The 20,431-nt window shown below is 58.5% G+C and overlaps 1 protein-coding gene and 1 long non-coding RNA gene across 2 annotated transcripts; both read left to right on the top strand.

Annotated features, from left to right (window-relative positions):
* Window positions 1-1,184: 1,184 nt before the first annotated feature.
* On the top strand, window positions 1,185-5,460 carry LOC140657608 (uncharacterized). The gene is made up of 3 exons (XM_072874887.1): window positions 1,185-2,838; window positions 3,043-3,253; window positions 5,217-5,460. The coding sequence occupies exon 1, from the start codon at window positions 1,185-1,187 to the stop codon at window positions 2,544-2,546; it is 1,362 nt and encodes a 453-aa protein (XP_072730988.1). The 3' UTR covers window positions 2,547-2,838; window positions 3,043-3,253; window positions 5,217-5,460.
* Window positions 5,461-6,176: 716 nt separating this feature from the next.
* On the top strand, window positions 6,177-9,843 carry LOC140657696 (uncharacterized). The gene is made up of 3 exons (XR_012044432.1): window positions 6,177-7,763; window positions 8,754-9,152; window positions 9,723-9,843. It is a non-coding gene; the product is annotated as an uncharacterized lncRNA (long non-coding RNA).
* Window positions 9,844-20,431: the final 10,588 nt, after the last annotated feature.

The raw sequence follows: 20,431 nt of genomic DNA, 5'->3' as shown, positions 1-20,431 counted from the left end.
ATGTCCCTCGGGACACCCGATGTTGGATACCAGAGGGCCGGGAGGTGGCCGAGTCCCTGCCAGGCTGCTGGTGGCCGCCAGCACTGCACGGGGGTGATGCCGCTCCGGCACCGTCAGCATCCCCGGCAGCTGGAGCCGCTGCCGCGCTCCCGGGTCTGCCACCTCCTCGAAAGGTGGCAAGGCGGGCGCGTGGCACGGCACCCTCACCGAGAGCTCAGCCCAAGGGCGGGCGCTTATTCAGGCTGGAGATCGGGACTCTGCACGTTCAACGTTCTGCACCGCTCTGCATCTCACCGCAAGCACAGCCGCAGCATCCTGTTCCGGAAGTTTGGAAGATTTTTTTTTACGTGCCTTTGCCAAGGCATGAGAGGTAGAAACTGTGAAAAATGCCAGGAAAAAGTGAGGCTGGAAAATGAGCGGAGTCAAAAAGACGATAGCTAGGTGCCTATTTTTTCCTTCAGCAACACAGAAACGAGCGTATGCCTCCACAATGACTCCAGCGCGCTGTAGTGATAGGAGTTTACTTACCAGGAGGGTTTCCTCGTGTACTCATTGCTTCTTTTTTTTCTTTCTTTTAAATGATGCTCTGAGCAACTACTTCTCTGATATCATCTGCCAAGGTCCTTCGAATTTCTGCTTTGCATTAAAGACAAAGAATTCTCCACAATTAATGTGCTTTGAGGGTTTCCTGTCACAGGAACATAATTAACTCTTTGCTGGCCTAACTAATTTCTGCATTTTAAAAAGTAGCCTGATAATGACAAAAGTGGAGCACTCAATCCACAGGATAGCCATTAACTGCACTCGGTTATTGTGCAGTCTCAATTCAGACCACAATTACTGTCAGAGAATTGCACTGGAAGCTACTCCTTGTACGCAAACAAGAATACTATTCATTAAAGGCCACTTTCAATAAAATACAATCTATATTTTTAATGAATATTTGAGAAAGAAAATACAATCTCGGATTCGGAAACCTGCAATACAGTTATTATTCTTTTAATAACAGACTTCCTCAGGTACAGCTACCGACAGATGTTGGAGAGGCAGCAGAAATGAGATGGCTGGCCTAAGATTTGACTCAAGAAATGAAAAGCAGAGCCCACGGTAAACGAAGTCCGTGTTAAATGAGGCTTTCCTGGAGCCACCTACAGCAAACGCAGCTTCCCCCGTGGCTTTTATTGATGTCCCTGGGCCGGCGCAACCGCCTTAAGCCCCTCGGGCCGGCAAACACAGGAGCGCGGCAGCCGGGAGAGGCCCGGGTGCCCCGGCGCTCCCCGGGGTTCACCCGCGCACCCCGCGGCCCCGGCCCCCCCCGCCCCGCTCCGGGGCAGAGCGGGGGGCACGGGCGGGGGCCCAGGGCCCTGTCGTGTCCCCTCCTGGGGAGGAAGCGGCTCGGTGCGTCCGGTCACAAAACCTCCGGTCTCCCCGAGAACGGCCAGCGTCGCCCCGAGGCCGCGGGGCCGGGCTGGACCGGCGCAGAACCGCCACTCCCCGCCTACCCGGGCCTTTGCTGGGCACGGCCGCGGGCTCCCACCGCGGGCCCTGCTCGCCGTAACCGCGCCTCGGCCGCGGGCCTCCCCCGCCGGCCGCCGGAGGGGAAGGGGCCGCTGCCGGGCCGGGGGCTCCCGCCCCGCGCCCGCCGCAGGCAGCAGCGGGGCCGCCGGACGGCCCGGGCCAGGCCCGGCCGCACACCCACGGCGGAGGCGCCGGCGCTGCCCGCGCCGGCGGGGCCGCTGCGGCCGGCGGGGCCCGGGACGGGGCGGCGGGGCGGGACGGGACGGGGCGGCCGCCGCCCGCTCGGCTCCGCGGGCGGCTGGGGGGCGCGGGCAGCTGGCGCGGCCGCTCGCCGCTTCCGCACGGCAACATTGCCCTCTTCCGGCCGAGCGGCGGGCGGCGGCCCCGCTCCGCCCGGCTGCCCCAGCCCCGCGCCGCCCGCCCGAGCCCCGCGCCCGCGGCCCCGCAGGCCGGGGCGGCCGCAGAGCAGCCGCGGGCGCCCGGAGGCCCGGCCCGAGGTCCCGCGGCGCTGGCGGTGGCTGGGCCCCGCGGCCGCGGGCGGGTCTCCCCGCAGCGAAGCGGCGTTCCCGCGGCCCCGGAGGATTTTCTCCGCTGCGCCCCGAGCTGGCCGGTGGCCCGGCGGAGCGGGGCGGAGCGGGGCGGTGCGGAGCGGAGCGGCGCAGGCCGCGCTGCCCGCTGGAAGGGACGCGGCCTGGGGACACCGCGGCCCCGGGGCCGTGGGGCCCGGCCGAGGCGGGGGCACAGCCGCCGGTCCCCCCGGGGCGGCGGCAGCTCCCTGCGGGGCTCAGCGGCGGCCTCCCTCCCGGCCCAGGGCCTCCCTCCCGCCCCGCCGCCTCCCCCCCGGCCCAGGGCCTCCGTCCCGTCCCGCCGCCTCCCCCCCGGCCCAGGGCCTCCGTCCCGTCCCGCCGCCTCTGCCACCGGCCGAGGAGGTGCCGCACGCCTGGGCTGGGTTTCTGCTGTCACCCGGTAGAAATTCACAGGTTTCCGTAAAGACTGAATTCGGGAAGAGGTCTCAGGAAGACGGCTAGTTCGTCACGACATTCGCTGTGAGGGCAAAGCCAGCTCCCTTGGTCCTGAGGTTTTCCGTTCATGCACAAGAAAATTCAAAACGAGTCCAAATTTTAAGGAAAACATTGATTCTAAAGGGAAGCAGGAGAGACCCCTTAACCAAGGCGTCAAAGCATTGTGCAGAAGTGCTCGTCAGCAACGGTTTCTCGCTACGCTTTTCTGTTGTGTTTTATAGGTAGGCGAACGCAGCCAGAAATCAACAGCGCCTCAGCATTACTCTCTCGGTTTTTCTTCCTAAATGTGTAGAAACAGGTAAGCAATGTAAAATTGCCACATAATAAAACATTTACTGACTGTAATATCTGAGGTTCAATACACTGCAGTCGGATACCTGCTCTTATTTAACTCAGTCCATTATTTTTAAACATCAGAAGTATTTTGTGCGATGTCTCCTGCGCTCTTTCATTGCCTGACTGCCATTCTGAATTCAGTGACAATTACCGTCGGCTCTTTCAGGTTTGTCAAAACACCATCTCTTCCCCCCTGTCAGCAATTCAGGGCTGCCACAGACCTCTCCAGCTGGGGCTGCAGCGAGATGCAGGCTCCAGCCTTCAAAAGGAGCGGTGAAGGGTCCCCAGCACTGCTTTGCAAATCTATTGACACAGAGCAGGCTCTTTTCTTCTCTTTGTGCGCGTCAGACTTCTAGCCAGAAGACTTTCAAAAAAAGGTAAGGCAAGCAAAGTAAAATAGACAGTATGTGGATGTGGGTGGGGAATGGAGCACATCAGTAGAAAACTAAGCACCACACCTATACGCTAGTCTTTTAAGGCCCTGGGTCAACGACTCTGTTCACTTGCGTGTGGTGCCAGGCAAAACGGGGACCTGAAGCAGGGCCCTGAGCACACAGCATTTGGTGTTATTTTTAAAAGATATTAATATAGATATTTGATAGGATACGTTTTAGAAGATGCTGCTGCTTGTGTGCAAGTGCATTCAGGCATTAGCAGGACCCAATGGTTGCTTCTCTTCTCATCCCGGCGTCCACTCTCTTACATGCGCAGCTCTCCCAGCCGTGCAGGTCTGTGCCAGGCGCCGCCGACTCGTTTCACGTACAGAAACCCACGTCTGATATTTCAGTGGCCTTCCAAGGCAATTGCGCCACGCCTTATGCCAGCATAGGCTCGGCTGTTACGTGGCTTCCCTGATAACTTTCTTAAACGTTATTTTTGCTGGGGTCTCCCCGGATCCAAAGGAATTTGCTTACCGTTACCTGCCGGGGACTCTGGTCTGGGGCACGTTCCTCACGACAGCCGTACGCAAACCGGTGGGAAGCGACAAAAGCGTCGGTTCCACCCGCCCCCTGTGCCGATGTGCTCGCCGGCCTCCCGGCAGAGCGGAGCAGCGGCAGCACCCTGTCCTTCGGAGCGGGCTGCGCCTGGAGCCGCCGCTTCGACAGCACAGGCTCTTCCGCAGCAGGCGTCGTGTGTGCACCTCCGAGAGGCAGGGAGAGCTGTAAGGATCTGGCTTTGTGTAAAACAGCCTCGGAGTTAGACTCTGGATGTTGTGGATTTTTATCCTTTTGGATAAAGTTATAAACCGGTTTAGAATTGGTTTCACCAAGCCTTTCCTCCAAAGGGTAGCCAGCTCTTGAATGTGGCACCAGGGGATCGACCTGCCCGAGCAGCTGGCTTCGGGTGGGCTGTGGGCGTCCCTGCCGCGGGGTGCAGCCGACAGGAGAGCGCCCGAAGCTTCGCCAGGCAGGAACAGCAGAGGACAGTCCTTGTCCTGTCATCCCTCTGGGACCAGGCAGGGCTGGCTTTCCCTCTGCCCGAGGTGGGCTTGATGCGAGCCAGGAGAAGGCAGCCCGGAGTCCGGCGTCCTTGTCCACGCTGAAGAGTAGTGCAAGCTGAATACGTAACAAAACTCCTTAATGATGACGTGGGATTGCGTGGTGGTGGTGTTTCTACCGCACAAGCAAGAGTTGAGCCAATTATGGAAGAAGTCAGTAACAATTCCCCTGCGGCAGTTTATAGACCTGAATATGCAGAATGGCCAAAGAGGGAAATTTCTGAGACCGCAGAGAAATTACGCCCCAGGGAGGTAGAGAGTAACGTGGAGGGAGGAGGGCCTGAAAGATGGAGTATCTTTCTCTACTGGAGTAGTCATTCCCAAAATAACTTTTGTTTCTCCAACACCAAAACTATATTTAGTTAAGATTTTACAAATGAAAATCTTAATAATCATGAAAAAGAGAAATAAAAATATCGTTGACAGTGTTAAATACTAACGTGGCTATTTAACTTAATGGCACCGCACATGCCGATAAATCCTAAGGGATCCCTCCCCCTTTCTCCCTAGTGGGATAAACACGGTTTGTCACATTGAGAGAATATTCTATAGTGCAGGAATAATCAGAACATATTGTTGGATCCAATTTTCTATCATTTACTTTTTGATGTCAAACAAAAGTAAAGCTCAGTACACAATTTAGTCATGGGTGGAAGGAGAATTAGCCATATAATGCGCCCTACTTTTGGAGGTAAAAGTTGAGGGAAATGCAGCTTGCATTAATTCACATTGTTCGCTGCCCTTACTGATGTGATGAAAGGATTTTGATTTTCATTATTATGTACTTTGCATGTTGCTTGTATTAAATCAATGGGCTACTTACCTCCTTGTTTTTCCTGCAGCTGATCTAAAAGGCTTTTTGAAAGAAAACTGAACTGGCGCAGACAAAGACTGATTCTTCATCCATCTGACATGTCACGCCAACAAATGGGGTTTTGTGCACTCTGTCAGTGTCTTAATCAGAGCGTCACGCCAGCCCGCAGCACCTTCCCGGCTCCGAGACCTCTTCCAGCACTTAATCCTTCAACTTGTGTACCTTGTACAGACATTCAGATGAGGGCCGATAATACCAGAGATTTACATGTTTCTGTCATCGTCTGGATTTGTCACACATCACAACCCGGCGGCCTCCCGCCCCGGCCCGGGGAGCCGGTGGTTGGGGAAGGGGAGGGAGCAGCTTCGGTTTGCTCTGCCCGGGGCGTTCTGCTCGGGCGAAACATCTCGCCGGGTGGGTTTCCCGTGCTGGCGGCGTGGGCTGACGCGCGGGGGTGGCCGGGGCCCAGCCGGTTAACGGGGGAAGGGGGGACCCGCGGCTCCCGCGCCGGGAAGGAAGACAAGCAGCGGGCAGTCCTCCGTCCCCTCCGGCAGGCGTTGGCCTCGGGAGGGATGTCCGTGCCAGCGCCGACCCCCCGGGTCCCAGGGGGTCCCCGTCCTCCCCGCCCCCGGGCTCTGCTCCACCTCACCCGGGCAGCACCCAGGCGGCAGCGCCCCGATGCGCCGCCAGACATGGGGAGCGTCGGGAAACGCATGAAACGAATCCAGAGCTGGAGAAAGCGCGCCTTTGGGACACCCTGCGGGCAGCCCTCGGGTGCCTGCCGGGCTGCGCTCGGTGACCCCGCTCCTTAGCCCACGCTGCTCCCGGGACGAGCGCCCAGCTCCCTGCTTGCTGCAGCCGGGCTGGTGGCACGGGCCTGGGGCAGCCTCGGGAGCGCCCACGGGTTCTTTCGGAGGCCGGGCTCGCCCTGCAGCCTTTGAGCCTCAGTGGAGACAAGCCCTTGGCTGAGTTTCTGACAGGGCTCTGTGAAATTCTCTTTCTTTCCTCCTTCAGGAACAAGCACTTCCAACCACAGCCTGGCGTCCCCTGCCCCGCGTCCCTCCCCGGCCCGAGGGAGGGGCTGGGCTTTCCTCCCGCACGGGAACTTTACAAAACCAGGCGCTAATTCACACCGTCGTTACGACGCCCGCATCCGCCAGGAACTGCGCCGGCAGATTTTATTTATGGCGACCGGGTTTCACTCCTAGCTATCCCCCTGCTAACGGCACGCCTCGGCGTCTCGGTAGCAGAGCTGCCCTGAAGGCCGCAGGGTTGGCAACGCCCGCAGCAGAGCGGCGTCAGAACAGCGCTGCGGCACGGTTTGGTGCTAACTGCAGTGCAGCAGAGCTATGTCGGGTGGCTGTCCGCGTAAGTCAATAGCACCGGCAAGAGAGCCAGCGCAACCGAACGCAAATGACTGCTGCAATTCTGGCATTCCTCGAAGAAGGAAATCATAAACCCCTCGCAGTAGAGGAAGTCGGGTTTTTTTTAAACCAGAAACTGGCCTTCGCACACCCCCTGCAATAGCTGGCTGCCTGCTCGAGCTCGCCCTCGGTGTGCTCCCCTGGCACCAGCGTCCTCTCTCCCTGGGAACGGCCTCTCAGCAGAGGTGAACGCGGGTGCTGCCGGTGCTGGAGCTGTGCGGAGCACCCCTTTCACCCGCCCAGAGCCCACCCAGGAGAGCCACGCCACGGCAAGGCTCCCCACGCTGCAGCACCAGGACTCCTTCGGCTGGGACGGGCTTGGCTGAGGGGCAGCACGCGGCTCGGCGCTGGAAAGCCGGCATCGCCACGTGTGCGCAGCAGCCGAAGCCGTTCGGTGCGTGCCGTCGCCGGCAGCGCACCAGCTGCCCGCCGCGCTGAGGTGCGGGCAAAGCGCGTCAGAGAGGGGCTGTGCCTGTCCTGGCTGCAAATTCAGTCTGCAAGCCCGTTCACACTTTGCAGACTTTGCAGACTTTGTACGCTTCGCATTCGTACGTTAGCTAATATCCTTTCTGTGTGCATACCTTCTTGTGAAAACGGAATTTAAACCCTTGGCGATACTCAGTTTTGCTACCAAATAAACAAAACAGCCACCGCACATCCTACCAACACGGCCGAACAATGCCGTGTGCCCACAGCCCGGGTTACAGCCCGCCGCCGCTGCTGAGTGCCAGTTTAGCCTGATGCTTCCAGCTGCCTGGAGAGTTCCCGTCGCCCTCCCATTTTGCTCTGTTTTCTCTCCTGCTGTAAGGTCAGTCAAGATACATTTCTGTCTGCTTGAAAATGAAGCTGTAGAAACAATTAGAAGTCGGCAGCTACAGCAGCAACCTGCAGGTACCTTAAGGATGCCACAAGCGAAGGCCAGGTGCTGGCCTAAGTTGCACCAGCAGAAATGGGAAATCCTTCGGTGCAGAGGAGCGGCCCAGCTTTGCTTCCAGCGTTGTCTCTGCTCACCCAGAAGGGGCCGTGCCCAGGGCTCGCGGTCACACACAGACAGCCGGGGCTTTCCAGCCACCGCGGCTCTGCCGATGGCCTTGCGCATGGCAAATCCCTGGTTATTTTTAGACGTTGGTTAACTTTTGTCACCTTTTCAGGTAGGCTTCTACTTTTCAGACTTGGAGTTTTGGTATTTTGGGAGAGGGAAGGGGAAAGGGAAAAGGGGAAAATGGGCTAGGGACAAGCTTTAAACCTAGCGACTCAGACTGTGCTCCTCGGACACGGCCCTGCAGCCGCACACCGCGCCGTGCCGGGGTCCCTGCTGCCGAGGGCTGCCGCTCACTGGGTTTTCCTGGCACCACCGGGGAAACTGCTTTTGGTCCAATAAAAACAGAAATTGTGACACGAGGGGGGTTTTGGCAAAAAGGAGGTAAAGCCACTTTTCTCCCTGTCCCTAAATGCCATTTGGATCAACCTGAAACATTTTGTTCAGCCAAAACCAAAAGGCAGTGCTTGGTGCCAGGGTGTGCATTTTTCCTGCCCGACCGTCGCAGAGGAATCCCGGCTCTGAGTTCTCACGTTTCAGAAGCCTGACTGTAAAATCCACCGTGTCCTGTTTCACAGCGCTTCTCAAATTTAGCCCGAGCTTAGAACAGTCTCAGTCCCCTTCGCCCAGCCCAGCCCGCTGTGGCGACGCTCCCACCCAGCAGTCCCGGCCGTCCCGCGGGGCCGCAGGGGCCGCGGCCACCGACCACGGGGGTTTGCTCGGGGGCGCGGGGTCTCTCCGCCCCGCCAGTTCGTGCCCGCCTGCTTCTGGCAGCAATGCCAGCCCTTCTGGCAAAAAACCCCCATAGATTCGTAAACCTGAAATTAAGCACCGAGCGTTCAAGAAACGCCAGGGCAAGTGTCGCCTTGAGGTGGCCCAATGCTAGTGTGTGGCATCCGTGTAAGACTCGCACCCCTGCGTGCGGATTGCCAGGTCGGATGGACGCAAACATCCACTGGGAACGGAAAAATAAAAACACCAGGGGGAAAATGCTCATGGATGAGCACGTCAGATATGTTTTGCAGCAGACTCTGGGCGCTCGGTAGGGAAAGCGACCATCCGGAGGGCACGCATTTAACGCAGCTTTTCTTTCCTTTACGAGAATCCCACCGCACCACCCGCTCGGGCCCCGCCGGGCCCCTCCTGGGGGAAGCGGCCCCACCAGCCGCTCAGCGTCTCCTGGATCATTGTCTCCCAACCCGTGGACACGCAGCCAGCTCTGCGCCCCGCACAACGCTGAAATCGTGCTGCTCTTTGTCCGACATCCAGTTTGTCTGGCATCTGACATTAGCATTGCTAAGTACCGAATTGCCGAGGGCTTACCGGTTCCGATATTGTACCACCACATCAGTCATCCCGACCGGCAGCCAAGAAAACTAACGGGGAAAGCCAAGCGGGGCGAAGGACTTCACAGCCAATGGGATGCTGCCCAGAGAAATGGAATATGCTAATTCAAAGGCTTCAGAAACTGGGATGCTAAGAAAAAAATACTCTGTAGAGGGTAAGATATAAAGTAGAAGATTTCAGCCTTATCCCAGCCTGACTCCCAAATGCCAGCGTGTCAGCGGTGCGGACTTTGCGCGGGGTACAATAAAAAAGTTATAATTCATGGCAGAATAAAGCATAGCATCTATTCTGTGCAACTGTAATGCTTACATATAATCACTCCAACACATATTTTAAAGTACATTATGCAATACATAAAAAATAATGATTTTGAGACAAATTAAGCCGTAACAGCCTCAAATCAGTTTGCCTACACAGTTAATATGTTGATTAATGTCCTGTTAGGACTGAGACACTCATTTTTATCTCATTATTCAACTCAGTGTTTTCCCATAGCTATTGAATAAAAATGTAATTATTGCTCTAAATTATGTTATTATTAACTTTCACATGGTGTTTCTTGATAAACAGCAGCACAAACAGAGGGCTGCTGGTGGTGAGGAGACAGGAATAAAAAATACTGTAAATGAACAGAACTGTTTATTAGCACGACTTTTCGTGTTAGTGTCACAAAAACAGTCGCCTATGCAAATAAAAAGTGGACGGTGTTCTGCAAAACACACAGGCACGGCACGGGAACCGCGTGCGCCAGATGCCGGGGGTGGCTCGCACAGGACCGGCTTTTCCGTGACTGGTACCGATGCGGGAAGGACGGCGCGGCGGCGGCCCAGAGCGGCGTGCGGCGGGCTCTCCTGCCCCCGAGCCTTTTGCCCCGGCCCTGGGGGTCGCTCGGGCCCCTCTCAGGGCCTTCGCGGGGCCCGGGGGGACGCGGCACCGACCCTGCCCGGCGCCTCCCACCCCCAGGGCCAAAAGCCGGAGGCTTGGGCCAGCGAGGCTTTCGGCAGAGGCGCAGGACGGATGGACGGACTTTGCTGCCGCCCCGTCCCTCGGTCCAGACGTACGGAGGAATTGGTTACCTTCTCCGTGCCCCAGTTCTTCTTCTGTAAGTGCGGGTCGTACACGCTTACCCCTGGCTTTATTTTCTTTGTTCACTGAAATTGTAATTGGGCTCTAAAATATAGAATTGTTATTCAGAAACAATAGCTATCGATATTAAAAATAAAATGATTGTCTGTTTCCAGATTCATTATCTTCTTAGAGTCGCCGAAGTGCATTTTTATTGATAAGTCGAGAGGCAGAAACCCTTGAAAAGAAAATGAAAGAAAATCTTTTTAAACATTTAAATTTTGTATGGAAGGAAAGCTAAGGTGTTTTCAGTTTTTTGATTGATTCTAAAATATTTTTTCAGGGCTTTTTGTTTAATCAAACAAAGTAAAATGAAAAAAAAAAATATCGGCCCTGGTTCTCTTTGATGTCTCACTCCAGACAGACTTTTTTAATAATGAACTGCACGAAGAGCGCAGATTCAAACCCACCTGCAGGAGCACCTTTGTCTGGATGCTCAGTTGAAGGGCCATAAAAAAGGGGAAAAAATGATACTCCCCAAAGAGAAGCACACCTCCTGGGGGACCGAAACTTCGAGAACTTCCCAGGCATGCCGACCGTCCCCCGCGCTTTCCCGACCCTGCCAGGCTTCTCCGCCAGCGAGGAGCCTTCCAGGGCGCGGGGCGCCTGCCGCGCACCCCACGCAGCGGCGGGGAGAGCGGGGGTACCCGGCCCCCGGCCGCCGCTCGGGGCTCAACCCCTGGGCAGTGACCGCCCGGCCGCGCTCCCCCCGGCGCTGGGCTGGGACCGGAGCTCCCCGGCTTGGCCCCGGCCCCGGCCCCGGCCCCGGCCCCGCCACGCCGCGGAGAGGCAGCAGCCCTGCAAACCCCGCCTGCCTCTCATCCCCGTGCAGGAAGAGCCGTGGGTGCACAGCCGTTGTGGAGGAGGTATAAGGGATGCTTAGCTTGATTGAGAAAGGTTAATTACATGTGAAATGAGACTGGGATTCAGACTATGTTTGCTCTAGATTTTGTGTAATGTTATATCAACATTGGGATTCTCTGTTATTCTATTAACAAAATAAACTCATTTTGTTTGGTTTCATTTTACTGTTGTTTTAATCCCACTGAACATTTATACTGTTATTTAATTTTACTAAACATGTGTGGATAGTAAAATACCTACAGAATTAAACTACCCAAGGATATTAAAGTGATCCAGTTCTCATAGAGATTTGATCTGCTAATTAGCCACACCAATTTTATGGATCATTGCAGCGCACTTAAAATGTATTGTTATATGTTCATAATCTTTTCTTAATGAGCTTTTATTGAGAGCACAGGCCAGCCTCGGCGCAATGTTCAACAGAGGGGTTTTTTCAAACCCGATGTGCCTGTGCCTGGCTAATCACAGTGCAACGCTGCAGGGGCCGCCGGGGAAGGGTTGTCGCCACGCCGCCGTGCATGCGGCACTGCGGGTGAGCGGGGGCCAGCGGAGGGGATGGGGCCCCCGGCCCTCGGGCGACGGCGGCCGCGGGGCAGCGCCCCGGGGCCGCACGAGCCCCAGGGCAGCCCCGCTTCGTGCCGGGTTACGGGAGGGGGAAAACGCGCCTGAGCCCCGCGAAACGCGAGCGCGCGGGAAGAACCAGCGCTCGGGCCCCTTCTCGCCAGCCCGGCACGGAGCAGAGCCCCGGGCCGGCTGGCAGCAGCTGCGGGGCACGGCCCCGCCGGGGCTCTGGGCATCGCCCCTCGGTCCGCGTGGGGCCCGGGTGGGGGCACCCCCGAACGTGCGTCCTGCGCCTGCCGGTCGGTCCCGCAGCTCCGAAGCTCTCCCTGCGCGGCGGGATGCCTGGGACGCGCGGGAGAGCGGGGGATGCTTCCGCCGTGGGTGGGAGTGCTTCCATCCGTGGGTGGGAGTGCTTCCGCCGTGGGTGGGTGTGCTTCCATCCGTGGGTGGGAGTGCTTCCATCCGTGGGTGGGTGTGCTTCCATCCGTGGGCGGGAGTGCTTCCGCCGTGGGTGGGTGTGCTTCCATCCGTGGGTGGGAGTGCTTCCATCCGTGGGTGGGAGTGCTTCCCCCGTGGGTGGGAGTGCTTCCATCCGTGGGTGGGAGTGCTTCCCGCGTGGGTGGGAGTGCTTCCCCCGTGGGTGGGAGTGCTTCCATCCGTGGGTGGGTGTGCTTCCATCCGTGGGTGGGTGTGCTTCCGCCGTGGGTGGGAGTGCTTCCCCCGTGGGTGGGAGTGCTTCCATCCGTGGGTGGGAGTGCTTCCCCCGTGGGTGGGAGTGCTTCCCGCGTGGGTGGGAGTGCTTCCGCCGTGGGTGGGTGTGCTTCCCGCGTGGGTGGGTGTGCTTCCATCCGTGGGTGGGAGTGCTTCCATCCGTGGGTGGGTGTGCTTCCATCCGTGGGTGGGAGTGCTTCCATCCGTGGGTGGGTGTGCTTCCATCCGTGGGTGGGTGTGCTTCCATCCGTGGGTGGGAGTGCTTCCATCCGTGGGTGGGTGTGCTTCCCCCGTGGGTGGGAGTGCTTCCATCCGTGGGTGGGAGTGCTTCCATCCGTGGGTGGGTGTGCTTCCGCCGTGGGTGGGAGTGCTTCCCGCGGGGGGGGGAGTGCTCCCGCCGTGGGTGGGTGTGCTTCCCGCGTGGGTGGGTGTGCTTCCATCCGTGGGTGGGAGTGCTTCCATCCGTGGGTGGGAGTGCTTCCCCCGTGGGTGGGAGTGCTTCCATCCGTGGGTGGGAGTGCTTCCATCCGTGGGTGTGCTTCCTCCGTGGGTGGGTGTGCTTCCATCCGTGGGTGGGAGTGCTTCCATCCGTGGGTGGGAGTGCTTCCCGCGTGGGTGGGAGTGCTTCCATCCGTGGGTGGGTGTGCTTCCTCCGTGGGTGGGAGTGCTTCCATCCGTGGGTGTGCTTCCTCCATGGGTGGGAGTGCTTCCATCCGTGGGTGGGAGTGCTTCCATCCGTGGGTGGGTGTGCTTCCTCCGTGGGTGGGTGTGCTTCCATCCGTGGGTGGGTGTGCTTCCTCCGTGGGTGGGAGTGCTTCCATCCGTGGGTGGGTGTGCTTCCATCCGTGGGTGGGTGTGCTTCCGCCGTGGGTGGGAGTGCTTCCCCCGTGGGTGGGAGTGCTTCCATCCGTGGGTGGGAGTGCTTCCCGCGTGGGTGGGAGTGCTTCCCGCGTGGGTGGGAGTGCTTCCATCCGTGGGTGGGTGTGCTTCCCGCGTGGGTGGGTGTGCTTCCATCCGTGGGTGGGAGTGCTTCCATCCGTGGGTGGGTGTGCTTCCTCCGTGGGTGGGTGTGCTTCCATCCGTGGGTGGGTGTGCTTCCTCCGTGGGTGGGAGTGCTTCCGCCGTGGGTGGGTGTGCTTCCTCCGTGGGTGGGAGTGCTTCCTCCGTGGGTGGGAGTGCTTCCATCCATGGGTGGGAGTGCTTCCGCCGTGGGTGGGTGTGCTTCCCCCGTGGGTGGGAGTGCTTCCCCCGTGGGTGGGAGTGCTTCCATCCGTGGGTGGGTGTGCTTCCCCCGTGGGTGGGAGTGCTTCCATCCGTGGGTGGGAGTGCTTCCTCCGTGGGGGGGTGTGCTTCCATCCATGGGTGGGTGTGCTTCCTCCGTGGGTGGGAGTGCTTCCATCCGTGGGTGGGTGCGCTTCCTCCGTGGGTGGGAGTGCTTCCGCCGTGGGTGGGTGTGCTTCCATCCGTGGGTGGGTGTGCTTCCCGCGTGGGTGGGTGTGCTTCCATCCGTGGGTGGGTGTGCTTCCCCCATGGGTGGGTGTGCTTCCTCCGTGGGTGGGAGTGCTTCCATCCGTGGGTGGGTGCGCTTCCTCCGTGGGTGGGAGTGCTTCCGCCGTGGGTGGGTGTGCTTCCATCCGTGGGTGGGTGTGCTTCCGCCGTGGGTGGGTGTGCTTCCCGCGTGGGTGGGTGTGCTTCCATCCGTGGGTGGGTGTGCTTCCTCCGTGGGTGGGAGTGCTTCCATCCGTGGGTGGGGTGCTCCGAGGACCACGGATCTGCCCCGGGGTTTGGGCCTCTCTTCGCGTCCAGGTCCCTCAGCCTTCAGCAGCGGAGCAGAAATCCAGCACCGGCCCCTCAGCAGGAAGAACTGAAGCCAGATTTACGCTTTGTTACCACCAAGCGTTATCTTTGGCTTCAATTTAGGAGGACGCTGCAGGTTTGTTTTCCCTCACTAAGGAGGGAGTTGAACGAGTGGGGTGTCCCAGCGCCGGCAGGCTAATTTTGGCCAAGCTCGGAGTCACTGCGATCAGGCACAACTCGCAGCTCCCCCGTCCCGGAGCCGGCCGAGTGGTGGGCCATGGGGGGTCCGGCCCCACTTTGGGCACCCGACACCTTCGTGCAGCCCCAGGTGGCCGTGAGGGCCCCGCTCTGGCGCATCGCCCGGAGCTCGGTGTCGGGTCCCGTTACCTCCAGCCCAGTGTGGCCACGGCGAATCCCTCCTGCCTACATGAGGGGTCACAGGAATCGGAGACGATTTCCTAAAAACCAGAGGTAATTGGGTCACTCTTTGACACATGGGGTTCTGAGCAAATGCAGGGATCCCTGAGAAAGCCCGGGAGAGCGTCCCCAGGCCAGCGAGCGGTTGATGTGCCCTGTGGGTATGCTCCCCGCGGGTCTGCCTGGTTCGGGGGTCTCCAGCCCTCCTCCAGGGTGGCAGGGTGGGGGGGAGCGGTGCCCTGGCAGGCGATGCGCCGGCACACGCTGGTCCCGGTGCCCGGTGATGCCCAGGGCTGAGTTTTGCGCCAGGGTGGTCACGTCTCCGGCACGGCCGCCCGGGGACGGGAGCGCGAGGGAGAGCCGCGACGTCGGGGCCAGCGCAACCCACAGCGGGTCCTGGGGGTCCCGGCCGCCCGCCCCTGCCCCAGCCCCGGGGTCCTCGTCCCCCTGGCCGTTGAGGGGTTGCTACTTAATTAATGAGAGACCAAAGAATCGAGAGCTGAGGAGTGAACCGCAGATCACGGAGTGTGCTGTTCGGCGCCGGCGCAGGCTCATTTAACAATTCAAGGGTCACTACCTGCAAAAGTGAGGACATAGCTTACAAGCGCGCGGATCCAGCCAGTGACAATGTGCGCATCGGGATAATGAACTTAAAACAATCGTAATTAGCAGGCCGAGACAAAGGATTAAAATTAAAAATGAATGGTGCGGTGTGTGCAGCTTGCTTGTAAAACAGCACTAAGCCAACTTAATCCATTTTAATTCAGCGCGGGACCCGCGGTGCGAGCGCGGCGCGCGGGGCAGGGTTCAGCTGCTGGGGAGGCGCGATACATCCGCCCGCCGCGGTCCTGCGGTGCGATAACGCCCGGGACGCCTCTGGGGAAGGCGCCCGCCGCCCGGCGTCCCCGGGGAGCGGGTGTCAGCCGTGTCCATCAGATGCCGGGGCGGCCGGGGGGAGCGGGGCTCCCTGCTATTGTGCCACGGTTGTCATTGACTGATCAGGCCTTTTAAGCGCGCTTTCAGAGTCAATGAAACCACCTGAATAGATGAAAGGCAGACAGCTCCTGACAAACAAGGGGCTGCGGAATATTCATTGTGCATCTGTGAGGGAAAGATTAATGTATTAGAAATTAAAATGGGCCTGGGACGTATGATCTTGCTCTAACACTTGGCCAGACCTGTGTCACCCACCGCGAGCGCCTGAAGTCGGCAGACAATCCTGCCAAGGTAGCGGGGAATCATTAAGCATCCGGCTATTGTGCGTGGTGAATAATAAAACTTTCCCCCTATTCTTTGCCCGGAGCTGACAATGAATAATTCTGGAGCTATTTGCAATGTTAACAGCACCTATCTTGCCCATCCATTCCTTTACGATAAGGATGGAAATATGCATTTCAACAGTCTGCACAGATAGTGATTCACAGGCGCTTCAAAGGACACCTGCCACTCAAGTGAAGGGCTGTCAGTCTCCCACCGCTGACGCTGCCAGGAAAATGGCGAAAAAGATTATCTACACTTTATTTCTTTTTTCCTCCGATTATAACACTGTTACATTTGCCATCAACTGACAAGTGATTTACACTCGCAACTGTAATGCGTTTAGGCTAGAAAAAGCTATTCTGTTAGGCAGCCCTTATTCTTTCAGGGTTTACAACTGTATCAAATATACTATCGCAAATGTGATCTCGACCATACAGAATGCCATTATGGGAGATATTAGAAGCGTTTAATCTGTTTGCTAACATAAAGGTGACATTGATAAAGCCCTATCTTTGACGTCAGGACGCGGCCAGCTCAGCCTCTTTTTAAAAACCAGCAGGCCAGCCGCAGGCCGTAGGGGTGTGCCTGGAGGGTCTCCAAACTTCACCAAACCGGGCGCTGGGAATGGATACCGGGCGCTGGGAACGGATACCGGGCGATGGGAGTCTATTTTTCCGGAAGAGGGGTGGGCCTGGCACGTGCCACCGTGGTCTCCTGCAAGCAAGGAGATGGAAGACGGCTGAGGGCGTACGTTGGCTCTGAGTGTCCGTGATAAACTGGAGGACGTGTCCTGGCGCAGCGATCTCAGGACAAGGCTGTAAGGCCCTCCGGCGGGCGAGCTCCCCGCCGTGGGCACGTCTCGTGGACAAGCATCCAGACACCAAAGGGCCCACGGTTCCCCTGGGAGCCGAGCGAGGTGCCCCACGGCTGTGCCGTGCGAGCAGAGGTGTCGGAGTCGTCCCTATGTCCCACTTGTAGCCCGGGAGCCCCCGGGCAGCGGGCGAGCTTTCGGACACATCCCCTTGGGCAGGGCCAAAAGCGGAGGCAGGTGGTCCCCGCGTCCTGCTCCTGCCGCCCGGGTCTGGCTGTGAGGGTAACGCGTGCGTCGGAAACGGGCAGAGCTGCGGGGACAGGTATTCACACGGGCTCAGCTGCAGGACATCCAGCACCACCGTGCCTGCGGGACCCGGCCTCACCCCACAGCTCCTTTATCCAAAAAGCAGCCGGAGGGATCAGCGCTGACACCCAGCGCAGCCGATCCCCGCAGCGATACCGGCCCGGCCAGCCGAGCGGCAGAAAGGGAGAACAAGCGGTGAAAGGGTGCGGGCAGGTGTGGAACCCCCCGGAGCCTTCAGCCCAGCCTGGGAAACAGCCCCGTGCATCTCGCACCTCAGTCAGCTCTCAGAAACGTGGGTCAACGGGGCGAGCCAGGCTGCGACTCTTAGCAGTAGCTCGTACGCGGGAGGAGGTTTCGTCCAGGAGTGACGACGTGTGCGCTGCTGCTGCTGCTCCTCTTCTGCACCCCCTGGTGCCCCTCACTGAGCAGCCCCACGCCGCTGCAGTCCCGGCTCCCCTCCCGGCAGCCTTCATGCCCGGGGCCACAGCAGGACGGCCAGGCCAGCGCCGTCAGTGGCCATCCCGGTCGCCCCACGGACGGCCGTGGGGATGGCCACGGGGTCCTGCCCAGCCACGTGCTCTCATGGAGGCTAAACACAGTTAAATACCTCCATCACAGAGGGTGCGTCTGCAGAACAGTTACAGCCCCTCAAATACACGCATACACACGCGTATTTGTATATTTAGATATTTATAAAATAGTCTTGGTTTTCCGAGCATTGGCAGCCACCCGGTCGCTGCCTTGCCCCTTCGTCCCCAGCCCGGGCAGCCCGAAGGCAGCTCTTCCTCCACCTCGGAGACGCGCGGCTGCCCGGGCAGCCGTGGGCCCTTCCAGCAGCGCAGGAGCTGCTCTCGCTCTGCCCTGGGTTCTCCCAGGGAAAAACCAAACAAGCAAAAACCCCCACCACACTGTTCACATTTATCTTAAATATTTTCCAGATTATTTGCTTCGAATTCTTCCTCCACAATCTTCCTATTGTGGCGTTTAAGCGGAGTCCCCAAGCAGCGAGGCTCCGCTTCATGAATGTTCACTTTCTTTCGGCACCAGTCGGCAGGAATACCGCGGAGTGACTCAGAGCTGCTGCGGCTGCCATCCAGTTCTTTCCATTGCAGAAATAATTTTAGTTCAAGAGGAACAAACGCCGATGTGTTGTGCGCCCCGTCCGGCACAGCTCCCCACCGCGCCTGCGGTGACCAGCCACACCGAGCGCTGGACAAGGGCTCGGGGACGGGCAGCGCCTGGCCACAAAACCCCCCAAACCCCGTCTTGGCCTGTGTGCTCGCGGCAGGTCCGTGTCGGCAGAGGCAGGGCAGGCGGGAGCCTTGGCGTGCGCCCGGCGGTGCCAAGCAGGGACGGCTCCTTTGGTGCCGGCACCGAAGCGTCGCCAGAGCAGCGCTGAGCACCGCGGCCCGGGCAGGGTCCCGGCTCCCGCCGCTGCCGCCTGGACGTATTGGTGAAACTCAGCCGTGGCTGACCGGGACCCGCGAACCCAGGGATAAAGAAACACGGATTAATTAACACTCTAGTCTGATCCCAGCAAATGGGGCGATTTGGAAACAGGCTCCTGCAAGACCCCTGCAGCTTGCGAGGGCTGAAGTTGTGCAGGAGCCGTGCCAGTGCCCGGCAGCCCTGCCAGGGCCGCGGGAGTCGCGCGGGGGCGGGAGCTGGGCTGGTGTGGGGCCACCCAGCAGGACCCGCAGACCGCTCCCCTCGCAAGGGACACCGTCCTCCTGCAAGACCCAGATGACTCCTGTGCCGGACAAAGCGGGTATTTTCTGCCTCCTCTGCTGACGATGCCGATGCTGGAAACACTGACTCACAGGGTCTGATCTGCAGGCGACGTTTGTGCCTCGCCACCCCCGCCGGGCGCTGGTCTCCCACCAGCGGTCCCGGGCACGGCCCCGCAGCCCCCGTCTTCCCCAAGCGCACCCCAGCCACAGCCAAGCCCCAGGGAAGCTTTTTCCAACAGGGCCACGTACGGATTTTCCCAAGTTTCCTCAGCGTCAAATCCAACCCTCCCCGTCATTAATGCAGGGCTGCTGCCTGCCTTCTGGCACCTCGTGTCTGCAATTAAGTCCGTTCTCCATTTTGCCACAAAAAGTGGTAAACGTCTTATTTTGTAGAGCCAGCTGAAGCAGAGGGAAGATGGAATTTAGCCACTAGTGACTCCCTCGTGAATGTATGGCCATTTCTTGGTTTACACAATAAACTTTTAAAGTCAAATAAAGGGGAGGGGCAATACCCTGAAATGAAGAACAGGCATGCTCTTTACAAACAGGGCCACGTACGGACAAGATCCTCGCTGCAGCCAGCAGGTCGCTTTCTGGCTGATGACAGGGCAAAAATGCGAGTGACAGCGGCGATAGCATCGGTGGCAGCGGCACGAGGAGCCAACCGACACGGTTTTCTCGTGCCGACTGTTGGCTACCTGCTGGCGGAGCTCCGAGCGCCAGCTGGGATTTACACCCCGCACATGATTTCCACGAGCCCCCAAGGTCATTTACGTTAGCCATGGGCAGGGCAGAGTCGCCCTCGGAGCAGAACAAAGATGGTTTTAAAATGTTATTGCTCAGGGGAAAAACGCCAACGTGGGAGAGAGGGAGTGGGAGAGGATCTCCTGAGCTGGAGGACGCAGCAAGATAGGGTGGGAATCTCTCCTGGGAGAAAAAAGCTCATACTAACCTGGCTCCCTTTCCTCCTGCACCTCGGTTTTAGGATGCACTGGGAACATATTTGCTATGAAACGGTCTCACGCAGTTTGCAGCAGGCTGTTCTCTTTGCTGATGGTAGTTATTTCTAATGTAGCCAAGTGGACCGGAGGGGAACTGTTAAGATATTAAAAATCCAGTGAAAACACTGTGTCTGCTACACATTTTTTAAGAGCACACGCCAACCCTCAAACTTGCAATCTATCTGCAGGCAACATCTGCACTGAAATGGGAGCACGCTTGTGCGCGTTGCAGGGATGCGGGATCGGGGTCATGCTTGCAGGGATAGCAAATGACATCTTAGTGTTTCATATTTATTCTCTCTCAGTGACTCCCATATAAAATTTGCTCAGAGTAAAAGTCAGAGCCAAAGTTTTATGACTACGAATGCTGCAAACTTGACCTCATACCTGAAGAATCATGCGGCGGTCCTTCTGCTTTGTACATTGCCAGCAGTAAAGATTTGAGAATCAGGACCGGGCGACTTCATTGCTAATGCATGAGAGGGAAGGAAATGCAATTTGCTCTCCTCCATCACAGCCGGATTTTGCTTTTGTGATTGCGGTCCGTGAGGGATGACTCATTTCTCTGCTGAAGTTGGCACGTAGGGAATGTCACGGCAATTTCTGCGGCCCCGTGCCAGAGGGACAGTGCAGATCTGGGGCGAGCATCCCTGCCCCCAGCCGGGCGAAGGGGGAGCGGGAGCGGACCCGGCGCGGCTCCCACTGCTGCGGCCGGAGGCGAGAAGCATCCTGGGATGCCGAGCAGGGTTGGCATGGGGTGCCAGGGATTTCTTCTTCATGTCTCTTCTCCGAACGTTCCCCAGTTTCGCAGGAAACCTCAGCGCTCTGTGTTAGGTATCTTGCACTTGTT

The sequence above is a fragment of the Ciconia boyciana genome, chromosome 10, assembly GCF_034638445.1.
Source record: "Ciconia boyciana chromosome 10, ASM3463844v1, whole genome shotgun sequence".
Lineage (NCBI taxonomy): Eukaryota > Metazoa > Chordata > Aves > Ciconiiformes > Ciconiidae > Ciconia > Ciconia boyciana.
Note: the sequence above shows the minus strand (reverse complement) of the source record. Positions and strands in the feature narration are given on the sequence as shown.

Bases quoted from the DNA above. Each gene is read 5' to 3' on its own strand.
- LOC140657608 (XM_072874887.1), top strand. From the start codon at position 1,185: ATGTCCCTGGGCCGGCGCAACCGCCTTAAGCCCCTCGGGCCGGCAAAC.